Here is a 26,360-nt window from a genome sequence, read left to right on the forward strand (position 1 = left end):
AAACCATAGGGAGAAAACTATGAGCGATACACAATTACAAAAGATGGGTGATACATCGAAAGGCTAGGAACAGGGGAGTAAGGGAAGAAAGTGGCAGAGAGTTGCAGCAAAAACACCCACCCATTCCGCAAGTAGGTGGCTGAAAACTCCACCAAAGAATCTCTAATATCCAAATCCACGTCTCCAAGGACAAAAAGCTCATCCCAGCGAAGCAAGCATCACCACCTATGTAACACACACACAAGCAACATAGCACTCACCCACGCCCCACACAAGCAACCAGGCAATATAACAAGCATAAACATGCAACACAGACAAAGTAAAAAGTCACAAACACAGAAAACAACAAGCCAAAAGAAGCAATCACAAGAAACCCCTGTAAAAGAAAAACACAGGCAGGAAGAAAACGTACTCACGGGGCGTCATACAAAGCAGAGGCGCAAGGGAGGGAGGAGGGGAAACCTAAAGTAGATGGCGTTGGGGCAAAAAGCGCGAGCAACAAATACACAACGCAAGCACGGCAGGACAACTAGCAACGCAGCGGGAGGAATATGGCACGCACGCTGGGAGAGAACGGGCGGACGCGACGCAGAGACCTTTCGTTAGTCGTCGGATAGATCTCTTGGGATAGTTTCCTACGACGTTAAAATCCTCTTCTCCTCCTCTCTCTCTCTCTCTCTCTCTCTCTCTCTCTCTCTCTCTCTCTCTCTCTCTCTCTCTCTCTCTCTCTCTCTCTCTCTCTCTCTCTCTCTCTCTCTCTCTCTCTCTCTCTCTCTCTCTCTCTCTCTCTGTGACTTTGTATCAGATCCACCACATTGTAACTTTCTGGTCTCATAGGTCATTCTGGCCTTCTGAAGACGTTAATATAACATTTCATTTCATTTTCTCTCTCTCTCAGATGAGATGCGTGACCGCTTTCACCATCTCTTTAGAAAGAGGGTTTCGAGCCTCTATCTAGAGTTATGAGATACCAGGATCAAAGATGTCTTGCCCTCTATCTATTGGAGATTCAACGATATCGAGCAAGGTTATTGAGAGAGAGAGAAGCTCACACAGCGGGAGACTGACATAAGATTGAGCAGAGACGAGACCAGCTAGAGAGGAGGGATACAAGGCACATCACTAGAAAAGGTATACTGAGTGATTAAGCAGCAGAGCTGGGGAGATCCAGGAGGCCCCGCATGAGGGGATACTCCTATCGACGGAGGAAGTTGCTGCAGAGGATCAAATCTATATTGGCGACATAAGAGACGCCATGTGCAAACTCTCACCACGGAGGACATCGACATGAGCATGCAGTGACCGATGCGAGCGATCTCTAGATTCTAATACATATATCCACCATTTTGTATCCGTCTCTGAGATACACACCCACTTTTTGTATATGTACCTCCCAGGCTCTTCATACCCACCATTTACAACTCTAGTAGTGATTCTATTTAGTTTCTTTCTTTCTTTCTTTTTATCCAGACCTTGTATCAGATTCACCATGATGTAAGTCAATATGGCCTTTAATATAACATTTTATTTCATCTCCCTCTCTCTCTCTCTCTCTCTCTCTCTCTCTCTCTCTCTCTCTCTCTCTCTCTCTCTCTCTCCGACTCCGAGGATTCGGATCACTTTGGCCCGACATGCACGACGCTCGGTCAGACTACTGTCCATGGAGGAGATTGATGAGATCCGCCAACGGCCGATGCTGGATTTCTTGTGACTTATGACAATCCCAGCTAGCTGATTAGTTCACACCTACCAGTTTAGGATCCCATAGTACTTTTATTTTACCATTTTGTCATTTCATTTTGTTACTCTGACTTTGTATCAGATTCACCACATTGTAACTCTTTGGTCTCATAAATCATTTTGGCCTTTTGAAGACGTTAATATAACACTTCATTTCATTTCATTCTCTCTCTCTCTCTAATGTGGACGAAGAAATAAAAGAACTCACAGCCTTGATGGGGATTCATGAGCCGACGCACACAAGGGCATGGAGAGTGGGCAACATAAAGAAAAATTGAAGCAGTGGAGAAACCTCAAAAGAAAGAGCACTCATCCTCCGTTTTCCCTCCATGGAAGCGAAGAAGTCCTTCTTGAAGAAAAGACCAACTCTTAAAGAGGCTGGCATCTTTCTCGGGGATGATCTCACCCTCTCGCAGATCGCTCATATGCAAGAAGTAATGCCGGAGATTAGAGCGGCAAGGGGAAAAGGCAAGATCGCTTTTTACCGAGACGGAAAAGTGGTAATACTAGAGCGACGCTCCACATGATGGTGCGAGACTTATGGGACCACACTCAAAGTAGCTGCTTGGAACTACAATGGATCTATGCGTCTTGATGTGGGAGCTTTTGAGGATAGCTTTACTGGAAGAGACATCATCTTTTACTCTGAGACACGCCAGGCCCCTGGGCAATCCATGCCACACATCAGTGGATACAGGTGGGAGACAACCTACAGACAGGAGACACGCTCAGAGCACAGAGGGCGGGGCTCGGGGGGAGTGGCAGTGTTATTTAGAGAGGATCTACAGTCACTGATACACATAGCCCGCAGGGATGAGCAGGCTAGGTACATGTGGGTGAGACTGAAAGCAAAGACAGGCATATACCTCTATCTAGCTATTTGCTACTTTCCCCCGAGTACATCAGTTTATGCATCACCCAGAGGACAGTCCCCTTTTTCTATTTTGGATGATGACATATGGGAGTTCTCTAGGGATGGTGACATTATCATCCTAGGGGACTTCAATGCTAGGACTGCCCATCACCAGGCAGTGTTTTATGATACTTCAGAGAAGATGCTAAGAGAGCTAGATGTTGCAGAGACGGGCCTTTCCAGACTATCACACGATGTGGAATATACTGAGTATGGGCGACACCTGATAGACATGGGCACTGCACATGGATTGGCCATCTTGAACGGCCTACAGAGATTTCCTGTTGCGGGAGGTTTTACATGCTTCCCACACAGACATGGAGCCAGCACTGTGGACTATGTCATAGCACAGCCGAATCTCATCTCTAGTATCCAGGATCTCATAGTTGGTGGGCCCAGACCGGTCGGGGTGGCAGTGGATCATGCTCTGGTGTCGATGACCATCTCCTTCCAATTCAGTGTAGCACACAGGCCACGAGTAGCAACCCCCACTCGCTACACATTCACACGGGAGACGGATTATGTATACATGGAAGGAATCTACAGACACCTATGCACTGAGGACCCGAGGCGACCTCTGGAGGAGCTAACTACTATACTGACACCGACATTACATGAGGCAGCAACAGAAGCATACCCACACACCAAGCCTGAGCACAGCCGCCGATCAGGGAGCATGCCTCTAAACAGCTGGTACGATGAGGAGTGCCGCCAGACTAGAGCCAGACTTCAGAAGGTGTTGTTGGGGGACGTCACTCACAGACAATCACAGATTGACTTCCGACGCCTGGTGCGGCGGAAGAAGAGGGCTTTTTTGGCTCGACTCGAGCAGGATCTATATCAGCTATTCTTGAGTCAGGACTCGCATGAGGTGTGGCGGCTCTTTCATGAGCAGTCCCCCCCCCCCTCTGCTATTTCCTCTGCAGAGACCTGGGGTCAGTACGAATCATCTTTGTACACAGTACCTGGACAGCCGCCCCTCCCCAACCCCCCCGATCCATGCCCACACTCATGTGTCTTTTTCACCGCTGAGATGGTGAAGAAAGCTATTGACAGGATGAAGACTGGGAGAGCATATAATCATGACGGCCTAGTCGCTGAGCATTTCATGCATGCCAAAGACCTATAGCAGAGCTTCTAGCAGTTATGTTTAACCGTGCCATGTGCGAGGGCCTACCGGACACTTGGAGCCTATCTACGATCGTAACTATCTTCAAATCAGGAGACCCCATGGAGCGTGGGAATTATCGCACTATTATGATTGGGCACACTGGCACGGTTGTATACATCCATTCTTGAGCAACAGCTGAGTAGATGGGTAGAGAGGGAGGGAATACGTGCAACTGGGCAGGCAGGATTCAGGAGAGGCTTCTGTACTCTTGACCATATCCTGACACTCAGGGCCATCATCGAGGAAGGCAGATCTCATGGGAGACGGATCTATTGTAGCTTTGTGGACTTCCGCAAAGTTTCGACACAGTACCCAGAGCTAGACTGATGCGCAGATTACAGGAAATGGGAGTACCCACAGAACTCATTTGGGGGACCATGGCATTGTACAGATCAGTAGTAGGGCATGTACGCACCCTGGAGGGACTTTCTACACCGGTTCACTCCACTATTGGGGTGAAGCAGGGCTGCCCGCTCTCTCCTACTCTTCTCGGTATGTATGTGGATGAGATTTCTGACTACATTGACACCGATGGGGATAAAGGTGCTCAGCTGGCAGGGACATGGATTCCACTTTTGTTATATGCTGATGACATAGTGTTGATCTCCGAATCCCTAGAGGGAATGCAACGTCAATTGGATGCTTTGCATACGTTTGCCCACAAAAGTGGTTTGTCTGTCAACCTAGGTAAAACCAAGGTTATGGTGTTTAATTCCACCCCACAGTGGATCAGGAGGTCAACACCTACATTCACATACGGCCAGGAGACTGTGGAGTACACAGACGCTTACACTTACCTTGGAGTGGGTTTTAGCAGACCTGCATTCTCACTCAGAAGAGCAGCTGAGACCAGACTTACTAGAGCCCACGTAGCATTGGGTAGATTGGAGAGGATGTGTTCGCAGGTTCAGTTTCAAGAGCCTCGAACGAAGCTCTGGCTCTTTGACACCTTGGTGGCTTCAGCATTGCTCTATGGAACCGAAATATGGGGACCTTCACTGGATCACCACGGGAGGTCGGGTCGCACAGACGGATGGGGGAACATGGAGAAACCTCTCGTCTCTATGATCTCGCGGCTCATTAGAGCCAAGGCATCAGTACCACGAGCCATTATCCGAGCAGAGCTAGCGGCCTCCCCACTAGTGGTGGAGGCACTCACCAGATCAATCTCCTTCATAAACCGCACATGGGAACTTCCTAGAAATAGATATGCTCGCATAGCACTTGAATCCTCTCGACAGTTAGCCATACAAGGAGATACAACATGCTCGTATGGGGAGATGACATCATGGTTTCAGGCACATGGGTTCAGCATAGACAGGCTGCCACCATTCCATTACTCATTGGATGCACCATCTCTCACTCTTACACAGTCAGAGATCACCAAGCTCATCCGCCAAGACCTGACTCAGCTAGACACCAGGAGGACATGGATACAACCAACACAGGAATTGGGCACGAAGATGGCTTTTTACAGAGACCACCTTCTCCTGCTTACGGAAGATGGTTTTGTGACGAGACCCAGATACATGGATACCCACTTGTCTCATGGGATACGATGTGCTATTGGCCAGTTACGCACATCCTCTCACCAGTTGCGGATTGAAACTGGGAGATACAGAGGAGTACCGACAGAGGACAGGACATGCCCCTTGTGTAACATGGAACCTGAGACAGAGCTACACTATACATGCCGCTGCCCCGTCTACTACGAGATACGAGGCCGCTTCCATTGCTTGTTCAGAGAGGGTTTTGGACCACTCTCAAGAGTCATGAGATACGAAGATCAAAGATGTCTGGGTTTGTTCTTGCTCGAGCTGCGCAAACACAGAGATAGCCTGATGAATGGCGAGGCTAGCCAATCTCAAAGACGGATCACAGACTTCTTCAGAGCAGACACGGGACAGCCGCAAGAGCCACTCCCACAGCAAAGCTCCCCCTCGTCTCACACCAGAGGCACACTGATTGACCGAGCGATTGAACTGGAGAAATCCAGGCGCCCGTGACAGCTACACAGCATCGACGGAGGCTACGACAGAAAATTCGGAGCAGGCTGGCCAGGCATGCACGACGCCCAGTCAGACTACTAACCATGGAGGAAATTGATGAGATTCGCCAATGACACATGCTAGATCTCTTGTGATTCAGCTATCCCAACAAGCTGCCCATTTTTGGCTTAGTTTTTAGCTTGGCTCACATCAACCTACTTAGGACCCCATAGTATATATCTTTGTTTTGTACTATTGTTAGGTTATTTTGTTACTCTGACTTTGTATCAGATCCACCACTTTGTAACTTTCGGGTCTCATAGGTCATTATGGCCTTTTGAAGACGTTAATATAACATTTCATTTCATTTCTCTCTCTCTCTCTCTCTCTCTCTCTCTCTCTCTCTCTCTCTCTCTCTCTCTCTCTCTCTCTCTCTCTCTCTCTCTCTCTCTCTCTCTCTCTCTCTCTCTCTCTCTCTCTCTTTTGTTATGGTTAGCTCATAAGATTCGTGGTTATGATTAGAGCTGATAGCCTTCTGTTTGAAGTAGCTTATGACTCTCTTTGCTGGCTAGACCATGATGTTCTACTAAAGATAGCATACAAGCACTACACGTTTGTGGAGCAGGTAATCTTCAATTCATATCACATCATTAGAATTCATCCTCTTAATTATGAGTGAAGGGCTTTTAGTTTTTATTATGGTGATGCGTCGTTAGCAGTTACTGTTAAGCATTGTGTGTTTAACTTTCCTTATGAAAGAGCACCTAGATTATGGAGAGCTACCCTTTTTATGAATAGTCTTTTTTAGAGGAAAATACCTCCTCCCCCATCTTTGGGGAAAGATTCTCTCTACCATTTTTCATTCTCCCTACTCACCCTGATCTTAGTATTGTTGTCATCGCTCTATGCACTTGACTATATAAGTTACAATTACATTGTACATTTGCGCATTGCTATTGATCATTAGTCATAATGGAGATTTCCTTATCATCACTTGTTAATCTTCCGTGTGTCAATTTCTCACTTTTCAACCCTAACTGGAAACACTGGACTGATACTAAGTACTTTTTAGTGCTAGTAGCATAGCCACATGCATAACAGTGAGATGTTTCGCTCTAGGCCCTTGGTAACCAACCTACGGAGATGCTGGCACTTTCACCTACTTCCTACTAGACGACTAAACTCACATATTAGTAAGGAAAATCATACCTACTATATGACTTAAGTTTACGTTCAATAATACCTACATTCCGTAACAAGGTTATCCATACCTACTAGACAATTTAAGGTTCCCTACATACATTAGTAACATTATCCATAATGATAAGTTACGTTCAATCATACCGACATTCCTTAGCAAAATTATCCATACCTACTAGACAATTTAAGGTTCCCTACATACATTAGTAACGTTATCCATACCTGATTGGACATAGCACTTCTATTTTTCCTTTTGCGTTTCAAGAAAAAACGATCTATCAATCTGGCTCTTTTAATGTCATCTTCTTCTCCAACCTGAATTACATTATAAGCAAAACACAAACTGCATTACACGAAGTTGGAAGCGCGTGATCTTTGACATTGTGATGTAGCGAAGTCCATTGCTTGGCTTACCCTTTTCAAATTTTTCTTTTGTAGCTCAGTAAGCCCTGATTCTTTCTCACTAGCTAAAGCTGTAGCAGTGTAAAAATCCTTCTTGCATCCCTCCAAATCGACTATCTCCTCAACCTTGTACACGAACATTCGCTGATCATTTTTCCCTCCAGACGCTAAATTACTCGCATCAACCAACTTCAATGCAGAAAGCATTTACAAAAGCATGAGTAGATTTCCTACTTCATCTGCCCCAGGAAGGCCAAGACGTGCTGCTTGCTCTGGCGTAGCAGCCAAGTAGACTGATGCCCAGGCCTTGCTGCCAAAACCACTAGATTCTGCCTTGATGCCTTCATTTTCTAGAAGAGAATCTAAAGATTCCCATCCATCACCTTTCTGAACCTTTGATTCAGAAACATGCTGAACATCAGCAGCATCCAACACCTTCTTTTCCAAGTAGCCACTTGCTCCCTCTTCTATAAGTTTCCCACGATGTCTGCACATACAAAGTGCCAACCCTTGTCAAACCTTGACTGAAGAGAGCCAAACAATGAATACAACCAAGAATCACCTTTTCACTGGCCGACGAAGCTCCAGCTCAGATTCTGCCGTCTGAATAGTATTAGACACTTCCTCACTTGGATGAAGTCCAGCCCAATGTGTCCTCTTTCTCCAAGCCTCTGTTGAACAACATTGAGGTGCTTTCTCCTCCATCCACTTGAAAAGACTAGATAACTCAATTCCAGCATCATCGAGCCGTTCCTAATCACCAAATTTTCAAATGACACTAAACTAGGAAGTATATAAGCTGCTGCAGCTATCTCAGGGCTAGCTAGAAAAGAAAAGTTTGTTAATACGTTGCCGCACTGACCTGCAAAAGGCCACTTTCGTCTTCTAATTTGTCAAGAGCTTTTTGCCACTGCTCCACAAACGTAAGCAGCTCCTCTTCTACCGCTGCATCAAGCTTACATACAACATTCAAAAAAGCTCTGATTAAGCCAACATACAGCATGTGGAAACTCTTGCAAAGTGAACATGTCAGGAGGTCAAACCTCAGAGCCAGATAGGTTTACAGCAAGCTCAGCCTCGATTTCACGTCTCATAGCAGCCAATGACTCTTCCTCCAAAGTTTCTTGAGCATCAGCGGCCTTGAATGAAGGGAAACCGTTAATAATTCACAAACCAGAAAGAATCAGGCTAAGAACTCAAAATGACTCAAATCAGCAGGTTACACCTTACTCTCAACTTCAAAAAGCTTGTCAATGAGATCATTAATCTCCTCCTCTGTCAAAGGGTCCTGCAGAGAAAAAACAATGCTATCTGGAAGACAATAAAAGAATGGAAGTAAAACAAATATAAGACCCGAGATAAAGAAAGAACTATGGAACCAATACATACATCTGTATTAATCTCATGCTCAGAGGCTGAACATGCATCTTCATCAAAATCACTACCTTCATCGGACTCCTCGCTACTTTCCAATTCCTCATCGGAACCTTGTTCAAAACTATCCACCATCTTGAGCGTACCTGTTAATAGCAGCATTTTCAAACACTTGAGGCAATTTGAAGGCAGCACACAGCTGGGAAGTGTTAAAGCTGTTATTTGACATACACTGTGGTTTGTTTAAATGCGTCTAACTCTAAAGCATTCATAACTTCAACTTCAGTTATTATGTCTGCTATAAATTACCACCATTTCTGTTACAAGCACAAAATTTGGTGCAAGATTCTCAATGGACCAGATGCGCACAAACACACCATGATGGACCTTAAGGCTTAGATGCATGTTACAAGTTCCTCAGAATTCAGGTGTCCGGTGTAATTTCACTGTACAGAAGGGTTTCCTGCATTTGCTTTTTCCAAGCAATTTCCACATAGCATCCATGGAATGCATTTTTACAATAGAAACAACTACATTAAGCTCGAGCTACAAGAAAGGAAAAAAATTAACAGCTTAACTTGTACAATCCATTTCTTATACTGAGGCTGTTTTCCACTGGTGGGTACATAAGGAGGACTAACACACAGGAAGCTAGAGGTCCAAGGTAAGCAATCCTTCATGGTTACAACTGCCACCTAGAAATGCTAGTTCCAACTTGCCAAAATACGGCTTTACATGGATAGGGTGGTAGATCGCAACTTTGTTATGATCATTAAACTTTTGAGTCTTATCTTTAATGTCTTCCTGCCCCCCGCCCCCCCCCCCCCCCCCCCCTCACGAAAAAAAGGAAAAAGGACATTCAAACCTGAATTAATACTTTACAATACAAGCTTCAAATACTTACACCAAAAAACCGGCAACTCACCCAACGAGGCAGTAAAACATTGCAACAATACTGGACTTGAACGGAAAACAGTGAGCTTGAATTGGAAATATGCTGTGGAGGAGTTTCACTCTCAGAAGAACTGGCCCCTCAAGTCGTGACCCTGGCAGTATTTCTTTATAAGATTGAGCTAGTGTCAAAGTTACAACTTTTGGAATGCACACACACTCCCTCTAAGTCTACCATAGAGTCACAAGTTTGAGACCGGCCTTATTTCTATAGGCATTGGTCCCCCAAAAGTCCAAAAGTGAACTGCGAACTGGCATACTAAACAACTGCGAACAAAGTCGTCCACGTCAATAAAGTCGGGATCTGTGGCAAATTAGTCAACCATATCCTCGAAGCTTCTATGATGAATGTCACAAGGCGGGCACCACGTGACAATAGAAAAGAAAAGACTGAACAGACTTTTAGCACTTCAATAACAACTGAACTGAAAGAGAGAGACGACACACGACACGGAGTGACGGAATTCCACCCCAGAGAGTATTGGCCCCAACCTTGGCGCCCCTTTCGATATTTCTTTATATTGCATCAACACAGTACAAGCCGGTACTCCAGACTCTGCACCTTCTCCGGGAAGCATGCCAAAGAATGAGCCCTAACCTCATATTTAAAGGCCCTTGGCCTGAAAAGCAATTACAATGAAAAGCCTTCAAAACTCAAAAGCATCTGGTCCAAAACCAAAGCCAGAAAGCTGCCAGCGTAAATCACGGAAGTCCGTAGAGCTTGCCACATCATCAGTCAGCGCAAAACGCGAAAATCCGTACAGCTTGCCACGTCACCATGCGCAATTTTCAAAAATCTACCACGTCATCAGTTTTATGTGTGTGTGTGTGTGTGTGTGTGCAGGTCGTGCTTTATTTTAATCCTTTGTCACTTGGGGCCCCATCGAACGGGGTCCCCATAAGTTGGTAGGACTTCTTCTTCTGTTACTTGTTCTTCTTAGGGTTTAGGCTCCTCGGCCGACTTCTGTAAATTGAGTCCATTAATTAGGCCTTGACACGTCAGCAGTTTGTTACATCTCCCCTTCTTGAAAGAGAGTAATCGTCCGCGATTACAGCATATCTGCAAAACAACTCAAGTTAGCTCAAAAAAAAAATCCAAGGGACAATCATTTGGCTCTTTTTGTTAAGGAGTTAGCTTCTCCTTTCTGCTCTTTTGATCAAGGAGTTAGCTTCTCCTTTCGGCTGTTTTGATCAAGGAGTTAGCTTCTCCTTTCTGCTCTTCTAATCAAGGAGTTAGCTTCTCCTTTCGTCCAGATCGGAACTCTTGATATTCCGGCGTAGTAAAATTAGCCATCACCCCCAAACCGTATTGATCTTCCACGGGTGTCTTGATGCACTAAAATTACATACCCAGGCAATCTCATCCAATTAGGAATATTCAGTAATTGGCATATCACAATGCAACACAAATGCTTACATATGCATGTTACAAGACATAGAAACATAAAGCCGCCCATGAACACTCCCCCCGCAAATAACCATCCAGGTCCAGGCCATGAGCTGTTCAACGACTCCCTCATCACTCCTCCCGCAAATAACCTAAAAATGTCCGGACCGTGAGATATAGAGGCCTTTTACAACCAAACGCCCCCCAGACCGCAGCCTGCGTCGTTTGGAGGTGCTGAGAGTAGCCACTACTCAGACTTCTTAATACTCCTCCCGCATAACCATCCAGGTCCGGGCCATGAGTAGCAACAACAATATTCCCCCCGTAGATAACCACAAGGGTCCGGGCCATGAGTAGACACAACACTTTCAATCATTCAATACTCCCCCCGCAAATAACCACAAGGGTCCGGGCCATGAGTATGAACAAGCATTCTCAAACATCATTTTTCACTACTCCACCCGGGAGTAAAATCACCAATCATTGAAATCGGTATTAAAACCAGAGTCAAACAATTCAAATCGGCACCAAGACAGATTCAAAACAGATACCATCCATTTCAAACAAATTCCAAACAGGATCACCAAACAAGTTCTCAAACAGATTCTCAGACAAAATTCAAACTTGAAAAGCAATCTCGACATCAGCCGAGCTCAAAAAGTCGACTGACTTTCCATGCTAAAACCTGCACAAAAAATTAGGGTTAGGTTTCTTCCATAAGGTCGTAGCCGAGCACAGCATGGTCCATCAGCTCTTGGACAAACAGTGTTTCTTTGGCGGCGATGGTGGTCCCAAGATAGCAATCGCACTCGATCTCCAAGGTCATCTGCTCGTGAAGAGACATCTACTGAGAGATAGGAGATGTCGAGAAATTTCAAGTTATAATTTGCTAGGGTTTCCATGGCAAGCATTTCAGGATACCCCACTCTGCCAGAAGTTGCACTCCGAAGGAAGATGTCGAAAACCATATAAATTCGGGCAAAAACTTTTCTTGTAAGCTTGCCAAGTCCTTGGAAGTATGCGGCTTGGTAACTATCGACATCTCCATGGCACTGCCTCTGAGAAAAACAGTGACTCGAAACAAATCTTGGATCCTTCTTTTGACATGAGCGGTGAAGACGGGAGCGCGCCCGAAGCGCGATGAAGTAAGGGTGGGAGTGGCTAATAAGTTCGGGTTGGAGGGAGAAGATACCTCGAATAAATTCCCAGAAGTCTCTGGTTTGCTTTGTCTGTTGTTCTGTAGGACCAGTATGCTTTCAGAAAAGCACACGCCTGATGCTCTGATACCACTGTCACAAGGCAAGCACCACGTGCCAATAGAAAAGAACAGACGGAACATACTTTTAGCACTTCAATAACAACTGAAGTGAAAGAGAGAGACGACACACGACACGGAGTGGCGGAATTCCACCCCAGAGAGTATTGGCCCCAAACCTTGGCGCCCCTTTCGGTATTTCTTTATATTGCATCAACACAGTACAAGCCGGTACTCCAGACTCTGCACCTTCTCCAGGAAGCATGCCAAAGAATGAGCCCTAACCTCATATTTAAAGGCCCTTTGCCTGAAAAGCAGTTACAGTGAAAAGCCTTCAAAACTGAAAAGCATCTAGGCCAAAAGCAAAGCCAAAAAGCTGCCATCGTAAATCAAGGAAATCCGTACAACTTGCCATGTCATCAGCCAGCGCAAAACGCATAAACCGTACAGCCTGCCACGTCATTATGTTTGCGCAATTTTCGGAAATTTACCACGTCATCAATTTTATGTGTGTGTGTGTGTGTGTGCGTGTCTTGCTTTATTTTAATCCTTTGTCACTTGGGGCCCCATCGAACGGAGTCCCCATAAGTTGGTAGGAATTCTTTCTTTTGTTACTTGTTCTTCTTAGGGTTTAGGCCCCTCGGCCGGCTTCTGTAAGTTGACTCCATTAATTAGGCCTTGACATGTCAGTAGTTTGTTACAATGAATCGCGGAAATAGCCAAGACGAGGGGCTTCCAAGACAATATATCAGCCACTTAATTTTTTTGTCCCTGAACATGGACAATTTGAAAGTGAAATTGTGACAAGATGTTAGCCCACCGCATCTGCTTTTCCGAAAGCTGCTTCTGTGACAAGAAGTAGCGTAGACTCTGATGATCTGTAAAAATTGTGAAATCGGCTCCGAGTAGATAATGTCGCCACTGTGTAAGACCATGGAACACTGCCAATAGCTCTTTCTCATGAATCTGGGCTACCAATTTTGGCCTTGAAAACATTCTGCTTCCATAAGCAATCACATGGCCTTCTTGCATCAAGATTGCTCCCAAACTACGACCACAAGAGTCACAATAAACTTCGAATAGCTTTTGCAAATCTGGCAAAGCCACACTGGTCCAGTAGTCAATTTTCCTTAAGTGTCTAAAAAGCAGTCACCTCTGTCAATCCCCACGAGAAAGGGACTCCTTTCTAAGTCAATAAGTGCAAAGGTGAGGCTATCTCTGCAAACTTCCAAATGAACCGCCGATAATAAGAGCACAAGTCCCAAAAGCTTCAAACTTCATGAACATTCATTAAGTCAGGCCAATCGCGGATTGTCTCAATTTTAGCCAGGTCCATCTGTACTCCTGCTGCTAAGACGATGTGTCTCAAGAAATGTATCTCCAGTAAGAAAAACTCGCTCTTTTTGGCATTAATAACCGATCTATGATCGTGCAATGCCTGAAAGACATGTAGCAAATGGAGTCGGTGCTCTGCTTCATTCTTGGAGAAAACTATAATGTCATCAAAGAAAATGTCTACAAAAGATCGATGCTCTCGGAAAATCCTATCCATCATTTGGTTGAAAGTTGTTGGAGCATTTGTTAGTCTAAAGGGCATCACCAAAAATTCATATAAACCGAAACTTGTCCGAAAGGCTGTCTTGTAGACATCTCTTGGAGCGATTCTGATCTGATAATATCCGCTTTTCAAATCAATCATGCTGAAACAAAAGGATCCCTGAAGTTTGTCAAGAATATCATCAATCCTTGGAATCGGGAATCTATTCTTGATGGTGATTTTATTGAGAGCTCTATAATCAATGCACATTCTCCAAGATCCGTCTTTCTTAATACTAGTAAAACCAAAGAACAGTAAGGTGAAGCACTAGGTTGGATGAGACCCTTTTCAAGAAGGTCTTTCACTTGGTTCATGATTTCTTCATTCTGGGCTCGGCTAACACGATAAGGTGGCCGGTTGGTGGTGTGGTTCCAGGGATTTAGGTCATCAGGATGAGATAGAGGTAACTTGCCTCGAAGGCCTTCTGAGAAACAGTCAACATGTGTGTGCAGAAATTCTTGTCGTTCTTTATCCAATTCAGACATGTTGGTTCGTTGTTCGTCGTTCAATTCTTTCTAATAGATCGAGTAAACAAAAAGACTCGATTTTATTAATTTCAAAATGGCCGAAGCCGATACAATAAAGACGGACTCACCCTTCAATTTTACATCAAATACAATTTTTCAACCCTTCTCATTGGTCAAAGTCGCTTTCTTTGCCTGATAGTTGACCACGGCATTGTTCTTGTGGTACCAAGGGATTCCTAGAAGGACGTCACACCCTTCCAAAGGCATGATGTAAAAGCCCTCGTGCCCTAAATACCCCTGACAATGCAAACGAAGTTTGCCAATGATAGGTGTAATGGGAACATCCCATCCAGGCGCCGCTAGAACTGCCTCCGCCGGTGGCCCCATCTTGTTGGGCGTAATCTCAAGTCGAGCCGCCAATTCAGGTGAAATGAAGTTGGCCTTGGCTCCTCCATCAAAGAAAATGAGGGCTTCTTGATCTTTTACTTTGCCCCATGCGCAACAAAATTCCGTACTTACGTCCATCATGCTCGGGTCGACGGTCCCCATGCATCAATCCTGCTTTCACCTTACCTGTTCTACCACGTTCTTCTGCTGCTCTGGAACTTTCTGGCCTTTCTTCTATTTGTCCTTGTTGTGCCTTTTTGGGACACTTTGCAGAGATGTGTCCTTGTTCCCCGCAACCAAAACACTTCCCCTCTTTGAGATAGTGGCTCTTTGTTCCGCAGAGCAATCGGGGTCGTGCATCCTTCTTTTTTTGGGAGGAGTTCTTTTTTCTATTCTCGTTTGTCAAGTTCGGTCTAGTCCTTTGTGTCAAAATTTCATCAATGGGGTAAGTCAAGTTACCCGAATTTATCGAGAATCCCCGCTTAGCATGTCCCATCAGTTGCTGTATGGACTCGGACTTTTGCTCGAGACAATAATCTCGGATCTCTTTGGGGAGTCCGCAACAAAACCACTCAATATACTCTTTGAAGTGACCTTCTTAAACAAAGAGGTCGGTAGAAAAGAATCCAAAAACCTTTCACAATATACATCCAAAGTGTCACCCTTGGTCATCCGAAGATGGTTCCAAGCGGTTCTCACATCTCGTTCGTACTCCTGAGTCAACCAAGAAGAAATAAAGAGTCGTTTGAACTTCAACCACTTGGTCGGGGCTTCTCTCCTCAAAAGAAGAGAGGACAACCATGTTCATGCATTTCCCTTCAAGAACGATGTTGCCCTCTTGATCTTGGAGTGCTCTGAGTAGTGTCCTCCAGAGAAGGCTATATCAAACTGTTGAATGAAAGCCAAAGCCTTGGGAGCATCTCGGAGTCCGCAAAAGGATTCAAATTTCACTGACTATCCACCCTTTTTAAATTCCTCCATCTTTTTGTTCTTATCTTCAAGGAAATCATACTGGTTGGCTTTAAAAGTGTTTCTTCTTTGCATAAAACATGTAATCGTCGAGTCCAAACTGTAAGAGGATGACTCATCAGTAGAACAGTCAGAAACTAGTCGAAATTTGATCTTCTTTGCCTTTTTCTTGTTCTTTCCTAAACTTTGTTTCTTGCTTCGCTTCTTGCCCTTTCTATCCTCCTCGCTCAAGTCGGAAGAGGAAGAGCTAGAAGAACTGTTGAAAGAAGAAGAAGAACTGGGTAGTCCTTCGAAACGCACATGCTTCTTCTATTTTTGTGCAGTTGCAGAAGAAGATTGACGACCCAAGTAACCGGGGTAGTCAGTCCCCTTGTTGCGCTTCTTTAATTGCTTCTTCGATGGCTTCTTCGTATCTAGAAGTTAATTGATTCGGGTTTCGACAACATCATTGAGTTCTTCTTCAGTGAACATCCTTGGAGTAAGAGGTTTCTTGATTGCCAGTTTAATTGGTGATTCAATGGCTTTTTGCCAGTGAGTATGCACTTCATCCATCGAGTGTCGGGTCAAAAATTTAGCATATTGTGGGTCCTTGGCAAACTAAAGCATCTGATTTGCGCACTCATCACCCTGCTGTCGACGTTACATCTCCATGAGTTGATATTGCAAAGGCCGAGGTGGCCCGTAATCGTTCTCTACCAATCCACTTGAATTTTCCGTACTGCCTGTCGCAAGACGGGCACCACGTGCCAATAGAAAGGAACAGACTGAGCAAACTTTTAGCACTTCAATAACAATTGAACTGAAAGAGAGAGAGAGAGAGAGACGACACGCGCAAGGAGTGGCGGAATTCCACCCCCAGAGAGTATTGGCTCCAAACCTTGGCGTCCCTTCCGGTATTTCTTTATATTGCATCAACACAGTACAAGCCAGTACTCCAAACTCTGCACCTTCTCCAAGAAGCATGCCAGAGAATGAGCCCTAACCTCATATTTAAAGGCCCTAGGCCCCAAAAGCAGTTTACAGTAAAAAGCCTTCAAACTTAAAACTTAAAAGCATCTAGCGTAAATCATGGAAATCCATACAACCTGCCACGTCATCAACCAACGCAAAATGCAGAAATCCATACAACCTACCACGTCATCATGTCAACGCAATTTTCAAAAACCTGCCACGTCATCAGTTTGTATGTGTGTGTGTGTGTGTGTAGGTCCTACTTTAATTTAATCCTTTGTCACTTGGTGCCCCATCAAACGGGGTTCCCATAAGTTGGTAGAACTTCTTCTTCTGTTACTTGTTCTTCTTAGGGTTTAGGCCCCTCGGCCCACATCTGCAAGTTGGCTCCATTCTTTAGGCTTTGACACGTCAGCACTTTGTTACATCTCCCCTTCTTGAAAGAGAGTAATCACGAGGGACATTCCGAGGGACAATCAGTTTGCTCTTTTTATTAAGGAGTTAGCTTCTCCTTTTTGCTCTTTTGATCAAGGAGTTAGCTTCTCCTTTCAGCTCTTTTGATCAAGGAGTTAGCTTCTCCTTTCGTCCAGATCGAAAGTCTTGATATTCCGGCGTAGTAAAATTAGCCATCACACCTAGACCGTACTGATCTTCCACGAGTGTCTTGATGCACTAAAAAAATTATATACCCACGCAATCTCATCCAATTAGGAATATTCAGTAATTGGCACATCACAATGCAACACAAATGCTTACATATGCATGTTACAAGACACAACAAACAGCGCCGCTAAGCACTCCCCGAAGACAAACGGTCTGCGGTATGAAGCTACTCAACGACTACCTTGTCACTCCCCTTGCAAATAACCTAAAAAGGTCCGGGCCATGAGCTCAGGGGACTGTACAACCAAGTGCTCCCCAAACCGCAATCTACTTCGCTTGGAGGTTCAAGCATAAAACCAAACACAACGGAACGCTCCCCAGGCACCGGCCTACGTCGTTCCGAGGTTTTCAAACATACAACGAAACACTCCCCATGCATCAGCCTGCGTCGTTCCGAGGTTCAAACAATACCAAAACAGTATTTCTCACTTCTCCACCCGGGAGTAAAATCACCAATCTTTGAAACCAGTATCAAACCAAAGTTAAACAATTCAAATTGGCACCAAAACAAATACAAAACAGATACCATCCATTTCAAACAAATTCCAAACAGGATCACCAAACAAGATCAAACAGAACTCAAACTTAAAAAGCAATCTCAACGTCAGTCAAGCTCGAAAAGTCAACTGACTTTCCATCCTGAAACCTTCACCCTACTGCTCTCCAGTTCTACTGGTGCAGAAGAAAGATGGCACGTTTCGAATGTGCATAGACTATCGGTCTTTAAACAAGATCACAATCAAGAATCGCTTTCCGATCCCTCCGATTGATGATATACTTGATAAGTTGCAGGGTGCAAGTGTCTTTAGTCGCATAGACTTAAAGAGTTGGTATCATCAGATACGGATCGCCCCTGAGGATGTCCACAAGACTGCTTTCCGCACAACCTTTGGACTATATGAATTTTTGGTAATGCCTTTCGGCTTGACAAATGCTCCTGCGACGTTCAATCGCATGATGGACCGCATTTTCAGCCCGTATGGAGCTTTTACGGGAGTATTCTTTGACGACATACTCATCTTCTCTAAGTCACAAGAGGAACATCGGAAGCACTTGGACTTAGTGTTTCAAGAATTGCGAAAGCATGAGTTGCATGTGAATGCAAAGAAGAGCGAGTTCTTTCTCTCAGAGATACACTATCTCGGCCATATAGTCTCTCACAATCAAGTGAGTATGGATCCTGCCAAGATCCGAGTGGTAGAAGATTGGCCTATTCCCACTACGGTACATGATGTACGTAGTTTCCTGGGATTATGTTCGTATTATCGAAGGTTTCTTCAAGGATTTGCTCATGTAGCAGGACCACTTTATGACTTGACAAAGAAGAAGATTCCTTTCAGATGGGGATCGAGACAACAAGGAGCTTTTGATCGGCTCAAGTACTTGCTAAGCCATGGACCTATTTTGATAGTGCCTGACTTAAGAAAACCATTTGAGGTTCACTGCGATGCTTCAGGCGATTGCATCGGAGCAGTGTAAACCAAGAAGGCCATGCAGTGGCCTACGAAAGCAAACGGCTTAAGGATGCAGAGTTGCATGCATCAATCTACGAAAAGGAACTCACGGCTGTGATTCACGCCTTATCCAACTGGAAGCACTATCTTCTAGGAGCGGATTTTGTGATCAAGACTGATCACCAGAGTTTGCGGTATTTTCTTACGCAAAGGAAACTATTTGAGAAGCACATGAGATGGGCAAACTTTTTGTCTATGTTTCACTTCCAGATCCTTCACACGGCTGGGAGTAAGAATGTGGTCGCAGACGCATTGTCTAGGCGGCCAAGGGTGAACGCTATCACTTCGGTGTATCACCAAGAATTAGAAGCACTACCGGATTTGTATCCGAATGATCCAGACTTCTCCACCATTTGGGAAAAGCTACATCGTGGAGAGAATGGGTTTCCCTATTCCATTCGAGACGGTTATCTCTACCACCATCAGGCCATATGTGTGGCGGAACCATTAAGAAAGAAGATCATGGATGAAGCACATGCTTCGCCTTATGCGGGTCATCGAGGTATTCTCTCTACAACCTTAGCAATGGAAAGATATTTCTTTTGGCCTAGCCTTAAAGCAGACATTGATAAGTATGTCAGGGAATGCTTGGTTTGCCAAAAAGTGAAGTATGATCGGCATAAGACGCCTGGGTTGCTACAACCATTGCCTGTGCCTAATGAACCCTGGGAAAGTATTGCCATGGACTTCATCATGGACCTCCCTAGAACTCAGACTGGAAATGACGCGATCTGGACCATTGTGGACCGGTTTAGCAAGCAAGCACACTTTATACCAGTCAAGAAAACGATCAAAGCAGATCATATGGCTAGGGTCTTTCTAGCACAGATCTTTAAGCATCATGGAATGCCTAAGACTATTGTGAGCGATCGAGATCCTCGTATGACAGGAAATTTTTGGCGTGCCTTGATGGATAATCTTGGTACAAAGCTGAATTTCTCATCTGCCTACCATCTTCAAACGGACTGGCAAAGTGAGATGGCCAATTCCACAGTATTGGATATGTTAAAAGCTTATGTGTTAGACCGGCAATCTGACTGGGAGAAATATTTGCCTCTTGTCGAGTATGCGTATAACAATACCATACACTCATCGACGGGGAAAGCACCTTTTGAGATTCTTTATGGTAAGCCTTTGCTTCCACCCATCCTTTTAACAAAGTATAAGATCTTTGCAGCAGATGAATTTGTCCAGGATTTGGACACCGCCTACGGGCAAGTTAGGAGAGCTATTCTACGCTCTCAGGAAAAGCATAAGAAAGCTGCAGACAAGCACAGAAGGAATCTAGACTTAACAGTCGGACAGTTAGTCTTACTCAAGTTTGAGAAGGCAAGACTTAAGAAACAAGCGTCTCATGAGGGGAAAGTGGTAAAACTTTCTACCCGTTATTATGGGCCGTTTAAGATCACTGAGCGAGTGAATGATGTCGCTTTCCGATTAGAGCTACCGCCTAATTGGAAGATCCATAATGCTTTCCATGTCAGTTTACTCCAGCCGTATGTAGGACCGCCTCCGAGCCAGCCTAGTGCTGAGGAACCTCCTGAGGTTGAGGAAACAGAAGAAATACTCCAACCGGAGCAGATAGTAAGTCATCAGGAGCGGTCTCTCAAATCCGGAAAGTATTTGGTTAAGTTTAAGAACTATTCGAATCTAGATGCTCAGTGGATGACGCAGGAGGAATTAGCAGCTTATCCCGAGATACTGGAGGTATATGTCCAAGCACTACAGTTGAGGTCAACTGTTTAGAAGCCAGAGGGATGTTGCTAATTGGACTATTTTCTTATTTTTAATGATTAAATCTTTTTTTTAGGATATTTGATTATGTGCACTAAGAACTGTTAAAAGATTGTAGCTACAGGAACTGCCATCAGGAACGGACAACTTTGATGTGTCATTTGATGGGTGACGGTAAACATCGCGAAGGAGTTTCCGTAAGTTCGGTGGAAAGGGCCGGGTTACGAGTGCCCCTGATGCGTCACATGATGGGTGACGGGTGCATCACTAAGAGGGCATCCCGTAGGCTAAGGAGAAAATCCGAACTGAGTAAGAAAATACGCGTAAGAACGCAAGCACAAGAATAAAGATGGGTTCAATGAAGCTTTTTACGAAAAGCAGGAACAATCGCGGGAAGGCAGACGCTTTCCTGCGAGGAATCTATGTTTGCATTGCATTCGTGCATGTGGTTGCATCTAGGGACGCCTAGGAAGTGTTGTTAAATGCATTGGTTTTAACTTATAAGGTTTTATTGAGTTTTTGGGCAGGTTCATACCAATTTTAAAATATGCCGGCCACCCACTTAATAAGTGGGCAGCCACTTAGAAGATAAAGCAACAAAACCAGCCAGCGAATTCTCTCTCCCAATTTCGGGTAGAACAGCGCAAAAAAAAACCACAAAAAAAAAAAAACGGCCGCAATCTCTACGCGAGCAGTTATTCGTGCCGTGGCCAGGGAGCTATAAAAGCACAACATGCCCTCACTCACGGGAGGTACCAACATCAGCAAGAGAAGACTCTGCCGCAAGAGATCGCGAGACTACGAAGCACGGAAGCCACTTTTCCCGCGCAAGAGCGACAGATTTTCAAGTGCTCGTGTACGCTCCCGTTTTGTGACATCATCCTTCCAGAACTCTTGATGCGCTCACAACAATATCTAGTCATCTCATCTAGATAGCATCCTAATGTACTAGAATCTCAGCCAGTTCACATTCAGTCCTTATTTACTTAGCCATCACGTCCAAATCTCGTTGATCTCACCTAGATGTCCAAACGTACTAAGTTCAGAAAAAATGTTGCGAACACTTCATCTTTTTACATGTCTCTAACAATACACACATGAAAAAGCACATGTTTTTTCACTGCACATTTGTTCATAAAGTCATTCCTCAAAATATTGTCAACCCGTCAGTATTCCTAAAATCTCAAAGAGAAATTAGTGACTTTATTCAATCTAGGCAATCTGTGACAAATGATTGGAGTGGCTCCCCTCTTGTATAGTCCGCATCGCACCAGATTCAACCTGTTGATGTCATCGATAGCTTTTGGCATAGACGTTGCTAATGGCCCAAAAGCTTCAAGGTACAGCTCTGTCTAAAGAGAATTTGCGATGTTCTCCTCCTCCATCCACTTTGCATCGAGGGCCAAAAAGTACCCTTGACCAAATTAGCCGGTGGACCTAGCTAACCTTTCTCTTTTTCTTGTGCCATGTGACCTATTGGTAGCCCCGCTGGCCTCCCCTGTCCTTGGCACCTCAATCAAGTTCTTTGGAATTCTTTGATGTACTAGCCGATTTCCTTTATGTTCCTTCCTTGTGCCCTGGGACCTGTTGGTAGCCTTGTTGGCCTCCCCTATCCGCTGGCACTTCAATCTCAATCGTCTCGATTGCCTGAGGAGCCATCAATTGATTCCCCTGCTTCGTCGGAACCCTCGGATGCGCTTTCACCTCACTCCCTTTCTTCCTCGGAATACTCTAATGAATTTGCATTTGGTTCCCAAGGTTCGTCACAACCCTCAGATGCATTATCATCCAATTCCCTTTCTTTTTTGGAATCCTTTGATGAACTTTCATCCAATTCCCCTGGTTCATTCTCGTCACTGGAAGACTCTTGCCTTGTTGAGGTAGACACTAACCTGTCTGTAGGATAAATCAATGAGCCGGCATGCATTCCAACGCCTTGCTTTGCATGTCCCAAAAGTCTCTGCATAGAGTCAAACTTCTGTTGTTGCAAAAAATGTTGTTGAATCTCTTTTGGCAAACCACAACAAAACCGCTCAGTCTGGTCCCTCAAAGTGATCCTCCGAAACGAGGACATTGGCAAAATGGTATCCCAAAACCTTTGGTAGTAGTCATCCAATGTATCTTTCTTAGCCATTCTCAGATGATACCAGGCCATGATGACATCTTCTTCATATTCTTCTTAAATCCAAGTTGATGTGAAAATTTTCTTGAATTTTACCCACGTCATAGGTGCTTCTCTACGTAACAACAAAGTATACCACCATATCCGTGCATTTCCTTTCGAGTAAGATGCCGCCCTTCGCACCTTGGAGCGTTCCGAGAACCGGCCTTCCAAGAAGGCGACGTCAAACTACTGTATAAACTCCAAGGGCTCAATGGGTGTCGTGGTAGCCTGAAAACGTATCAACCTAATGGCCTGACCCCTTCCTTGAACTCCTCGGTCTTCTTGCTCATCTATTCACTATCACAAGAGGATGAGCTCTCCTCCTCTAAGCTGCTAGATGGCCTCCCATGCCTTCTAGACTTTTTCAAAAATTTGCTTTTCTTGCTTTTTCTCCACTTCGTCCGCCTTTTTTCATCCTCACTGGAACTAAAGGACGACGAGCTGTCAGAGCTCTTTGAAGACGAAGAAAAATCTGAGTCATCATCAAAATGAACACACTTCTTCGATTTGCTTGCTACCTCAAAAGTCGACTTTCGGCCCAAATATCCGGGGAAATCCGCCGATTTCTTCTTCCGAGAGTGCTTCAAGCCTTTTAATAACTAGTTCATCTTCTTTTCAAGAGCTCTATCGAGCTCCTTCTGAGTGTACAGTTTCCACTTTTCTGCACTCGGCTTGTCTCTCCACTTCCTTCCCGGCTTGAGAGGAGAATCAATGGCCTCTCACCATCTCGAGTGAATCTCATCCATCGGGTAAGTCTTCAGATGCTTCACATATTTCAGGTTCTAGAGGTACTTCATCAAATTTTTTACACTCTTGTCAACTTGTAGTTGATCTTTGTTCACTGCTCCACCAAAATTTGCCTAAATCTTTGTTGTTTTCTTAAGTTCTTCCGCCGAGTTTCAGCTTTTCTTCACCTCTCCGCAAAGAGGTGTTGTCTCTGACACACTCTCCGAAAAACCCGTGTTGAAGAAGGGATTGGATCCTCGGTAGAAGAAGAATCTTTCCAAGCTCTGATACCACTGTTACAAGCTTGGACACTCCAAGCGAAAAATCAATAGCAACACATGGACAAAAATTGTAAAATCATTGAACTTGACGAGAAAGAGAGTCGACATGGCACGGCGAAGTTCCGGACTAAGATGCACTGGTCCCAACGGCTCGCGCCCTTTCCGGTGTTTCTTTATTATTATGTTTGTAAAGTACAACTCCCCGTGTCACGTGTCACATCCAACCCTATGTGTCCGTGGACAAGCTACAACATGACCAGGGTTCATTTCCGTCAAGTCAATCTAGAATAGGCAGTGATCTGGCACCTTTGTGAGTGTTCGTAGACCGTGCATGACCAGACACTTAGAGTAGATGCATATCCTCTAGTTGCACATAGCATGATCGTCAGATTTCCATCAGAACCATTTTTACAGTGCATAGACCTATTTTCCCTATTTTTGACATTTTTCACTTATTATTTTTAAGTGACTTTTGTTGGAAAGTAGGTAGGGCAAATTTAATAAGTTTGTATATAAGAAACCTAGCGCTAGCACTTTCTGGCAGAAGAGGCAGCAGGAGCACCTTGCTCAATAGGCAACTTCTCAGCAAGACCCCCACATCAGCAGAGCTAGCGTTTTTGCATCTGCAAGGACCTAGCGTTTTCATCCACAGGCAGCCTGGCGTTTTTGTGCACAGCAAATCAGCCCCGGCAGTAGCAAGACAGATCAAGAAGCCTAGCGTTTTGCATTTGCATGACAACCGGCAACAGCAGCAGAACAGTTTTCAGCCCTAGCGTTTTTGGTTTACAGATCAGCCCCGACGTTTTGGCAGATTCACCGCGACGGAACACCAAGAAGCATCAACGTTTTCAGTTTTCAGTGCGTCATCATCGCATCGTCGTCATCGACATCACCACCAACATAGAGTGAGAATTCAGCAGATAAAGATTTGCAAATTTCAGCCCTTAGCGATTTCAGTTTTCAGCACGTCGTCGTCGCATCGTCGTCATCGACATTGCCACCAACATAGAGTCAGAATTCGGCAGATAAAGATTTGCAGATTTCAGCCCTTAGGGATTTCAGTTTTCAGCCTCGTTGTTGGCATCGTCGGCAAGTCCAAGCATTGTAGAGATTTGTGAAATCATAAGTAGACCACTCTCGCCATAGAGAGTGGGGCCCTTGGAGGAGGGTTTACAACGTCTCTAGTGTCGTATTCTCTTCTCTATCTCTCAGTCTCATGCACCTCCATTCACACTGAGTGTCCATTCACTTTGTTTGTGTCCATTCACTCTCTCACTAAAGGAATGGAAGGCTCTCCCTTCCGTGAGTAAAAGAAACCTTTGAGCACAATTCGGAGCACTCATCTTGAGCAAAGTTTAACATTCACTTCCACTGCACCTTACATTGGTATCAGAGCTTTGACAGTGTTCTGTATCACTCAAGGAAAGAACCACAAGAACCACAGAATTTTTTTTGCTTGTTGCGGTCGCACGTAACCCAAGTCCTCTTGGGCGTGTTGATTCCTAATCGTGTTTTGAAGAGTGACAGGAAACCCAAGAAAGAAGGGCTTGTCCAGCCTCCCCTTGTGCCTCTTTTCACTCATTGAGCGCGGACCGTGGACTTAGCGACCGGCCAATTGACGTGAGGTGGGAAAAAGCAACCTTGGTGTGAGCGCAAGGCCGCCAAGGGGTGCGCCCGCGGAAAAGAGCAGAACTCGGGTGAAGAGAAGATCATTCTCTAACACAGATTGCAAGCGAAAGAAGAACCTCAAGAACCCCAAGACCCTCAAGAACCTCAAGAACCAAAAGAACCAAGATCCACAAGAACCTAAGTTCCTCGTGAACTTAAGAACCTAAGACTTCAGTGGATGGTCATCACTCGAAGCGGAATGGATACTTCGCTTGGAGGTGGCGAGCATGGGATTGGCGAAGAAGAGTTTTCCTCACCAGGCGGTTTTTCCAACCCTTCCCCATCTCCGCCAAAGATTGCACCAGATCCTATGAAGCTTTTCGACAAGATGGTGATGGACATGAAGTTAGAACGCGAAGCACGAAAAGCAGAAAGAAAGGCGGAACACCAAGAAAGAATGGCAGCCATAGAGCGTGAGCACGAGCAAGCACACTTGGAGGCCGAAGAAAGAAACGCAAAATTTGATCGCGAGAACAAAGCAAGAAAAGCAATGAACGAAAAACACATGAAAGAAATGTTGCGACTCTCTTCTCAAGTGCAGGCACAGATGCAAGAAATTCGGGAAAAGGAGACTCTTTCAGTCTCTTCTTCTCCAAAGCATGACACACAGGATTTGCATGATGATTTGCATGATCAAGATGTGATTTCTCACAAGCATGATGATTTGCATGAAGATGATGTGATTGTTCACAAGGATGATGTGTTAGTTGATACTTTCTCTAGTGAAGCTAACCTCGTTGTAGAGACGATCAATCAAGAAGCACCGATCTTGGCTCTCGAGTCGAGGTCCAAAGAACCCCCTCAGAAAGAACCGATCTTGGCTCTCGAGCCTAGGTCCAAAGAACCCCCACAGGAAGT

General features: G+C 44.9%; 1 protein-coding gene across 8 annotated transcripts in view; it reads right to left on the reverse strand.

Moving 5' to 3' along the window:
• Positions 1-26,360, reverse strand: part of ATRX (P-loop containing nucleoside triphosphate hydrolases superfamily protein) — a 172,871-nt gene that overhangs the window by 140,579 nt on the left and 5,932 nt on the right. For 4 of the 8 annotated variants that reach the window (XR_015188194.1, XR_015188195.1, XM_086512848.1 and 1 more), the window contains 8 exons: positions 8,804-8,934; positions 8,640-8,702; positions 8,458-8,553; positions 8,277-8,369; positions 7,977-8,167; positions 7,649-7,901; positions 7,427-7,540; positions 7,235-7,327 (listed from right to left, as the gene is read on the reverse strand). Coding sequence is in view for 6 of the 8 variants with exons in the window: in XM_086512847.1 (XP_086368973.1) it covers positions 7,235-7,327; positions 7,427-7,540; positions 7,649-7,901; positions 7,977-8,167; positions 8,277-8,369; positions 8,458-8,553; positions 8,640-8,702; positions 8,804-8,934 (1,034 nt within the window). In the remaining 2 variants the exon portion in view is untranslated. The remainder of the gene's footprint in view (positions 1-7,234; positions 7,328-7,426; positions 7,541-7,648; positions 7,902-7,976; positions 8,168-8,276; positions 8,370-8,457; positions 8,554-8,639; positions 8,703-8,803; positions 8,935-26,360) is intronic. The other 4 variants (XM_086512853.1, XM_086512852.1, XM_086512849.1 and 1 more) reach the window with 3 other exon arrangements.

Source organism: Adiantum capillus-veneris, chromosome 5 (genome assembly GCF_014529385.1).
Source record: "Adiantum capillus-veneris isolate H3 chromosome 5, ASM1452938v2, whole genome shotgun sequence".
Classification (NCBI taxonomy): Eukaryota; Viridiplantae; Streptophyta; class Polypodiopsida; order Polypodiales; family Pteridaceae; genus Adiantum; species Adiantum capillus-veneris.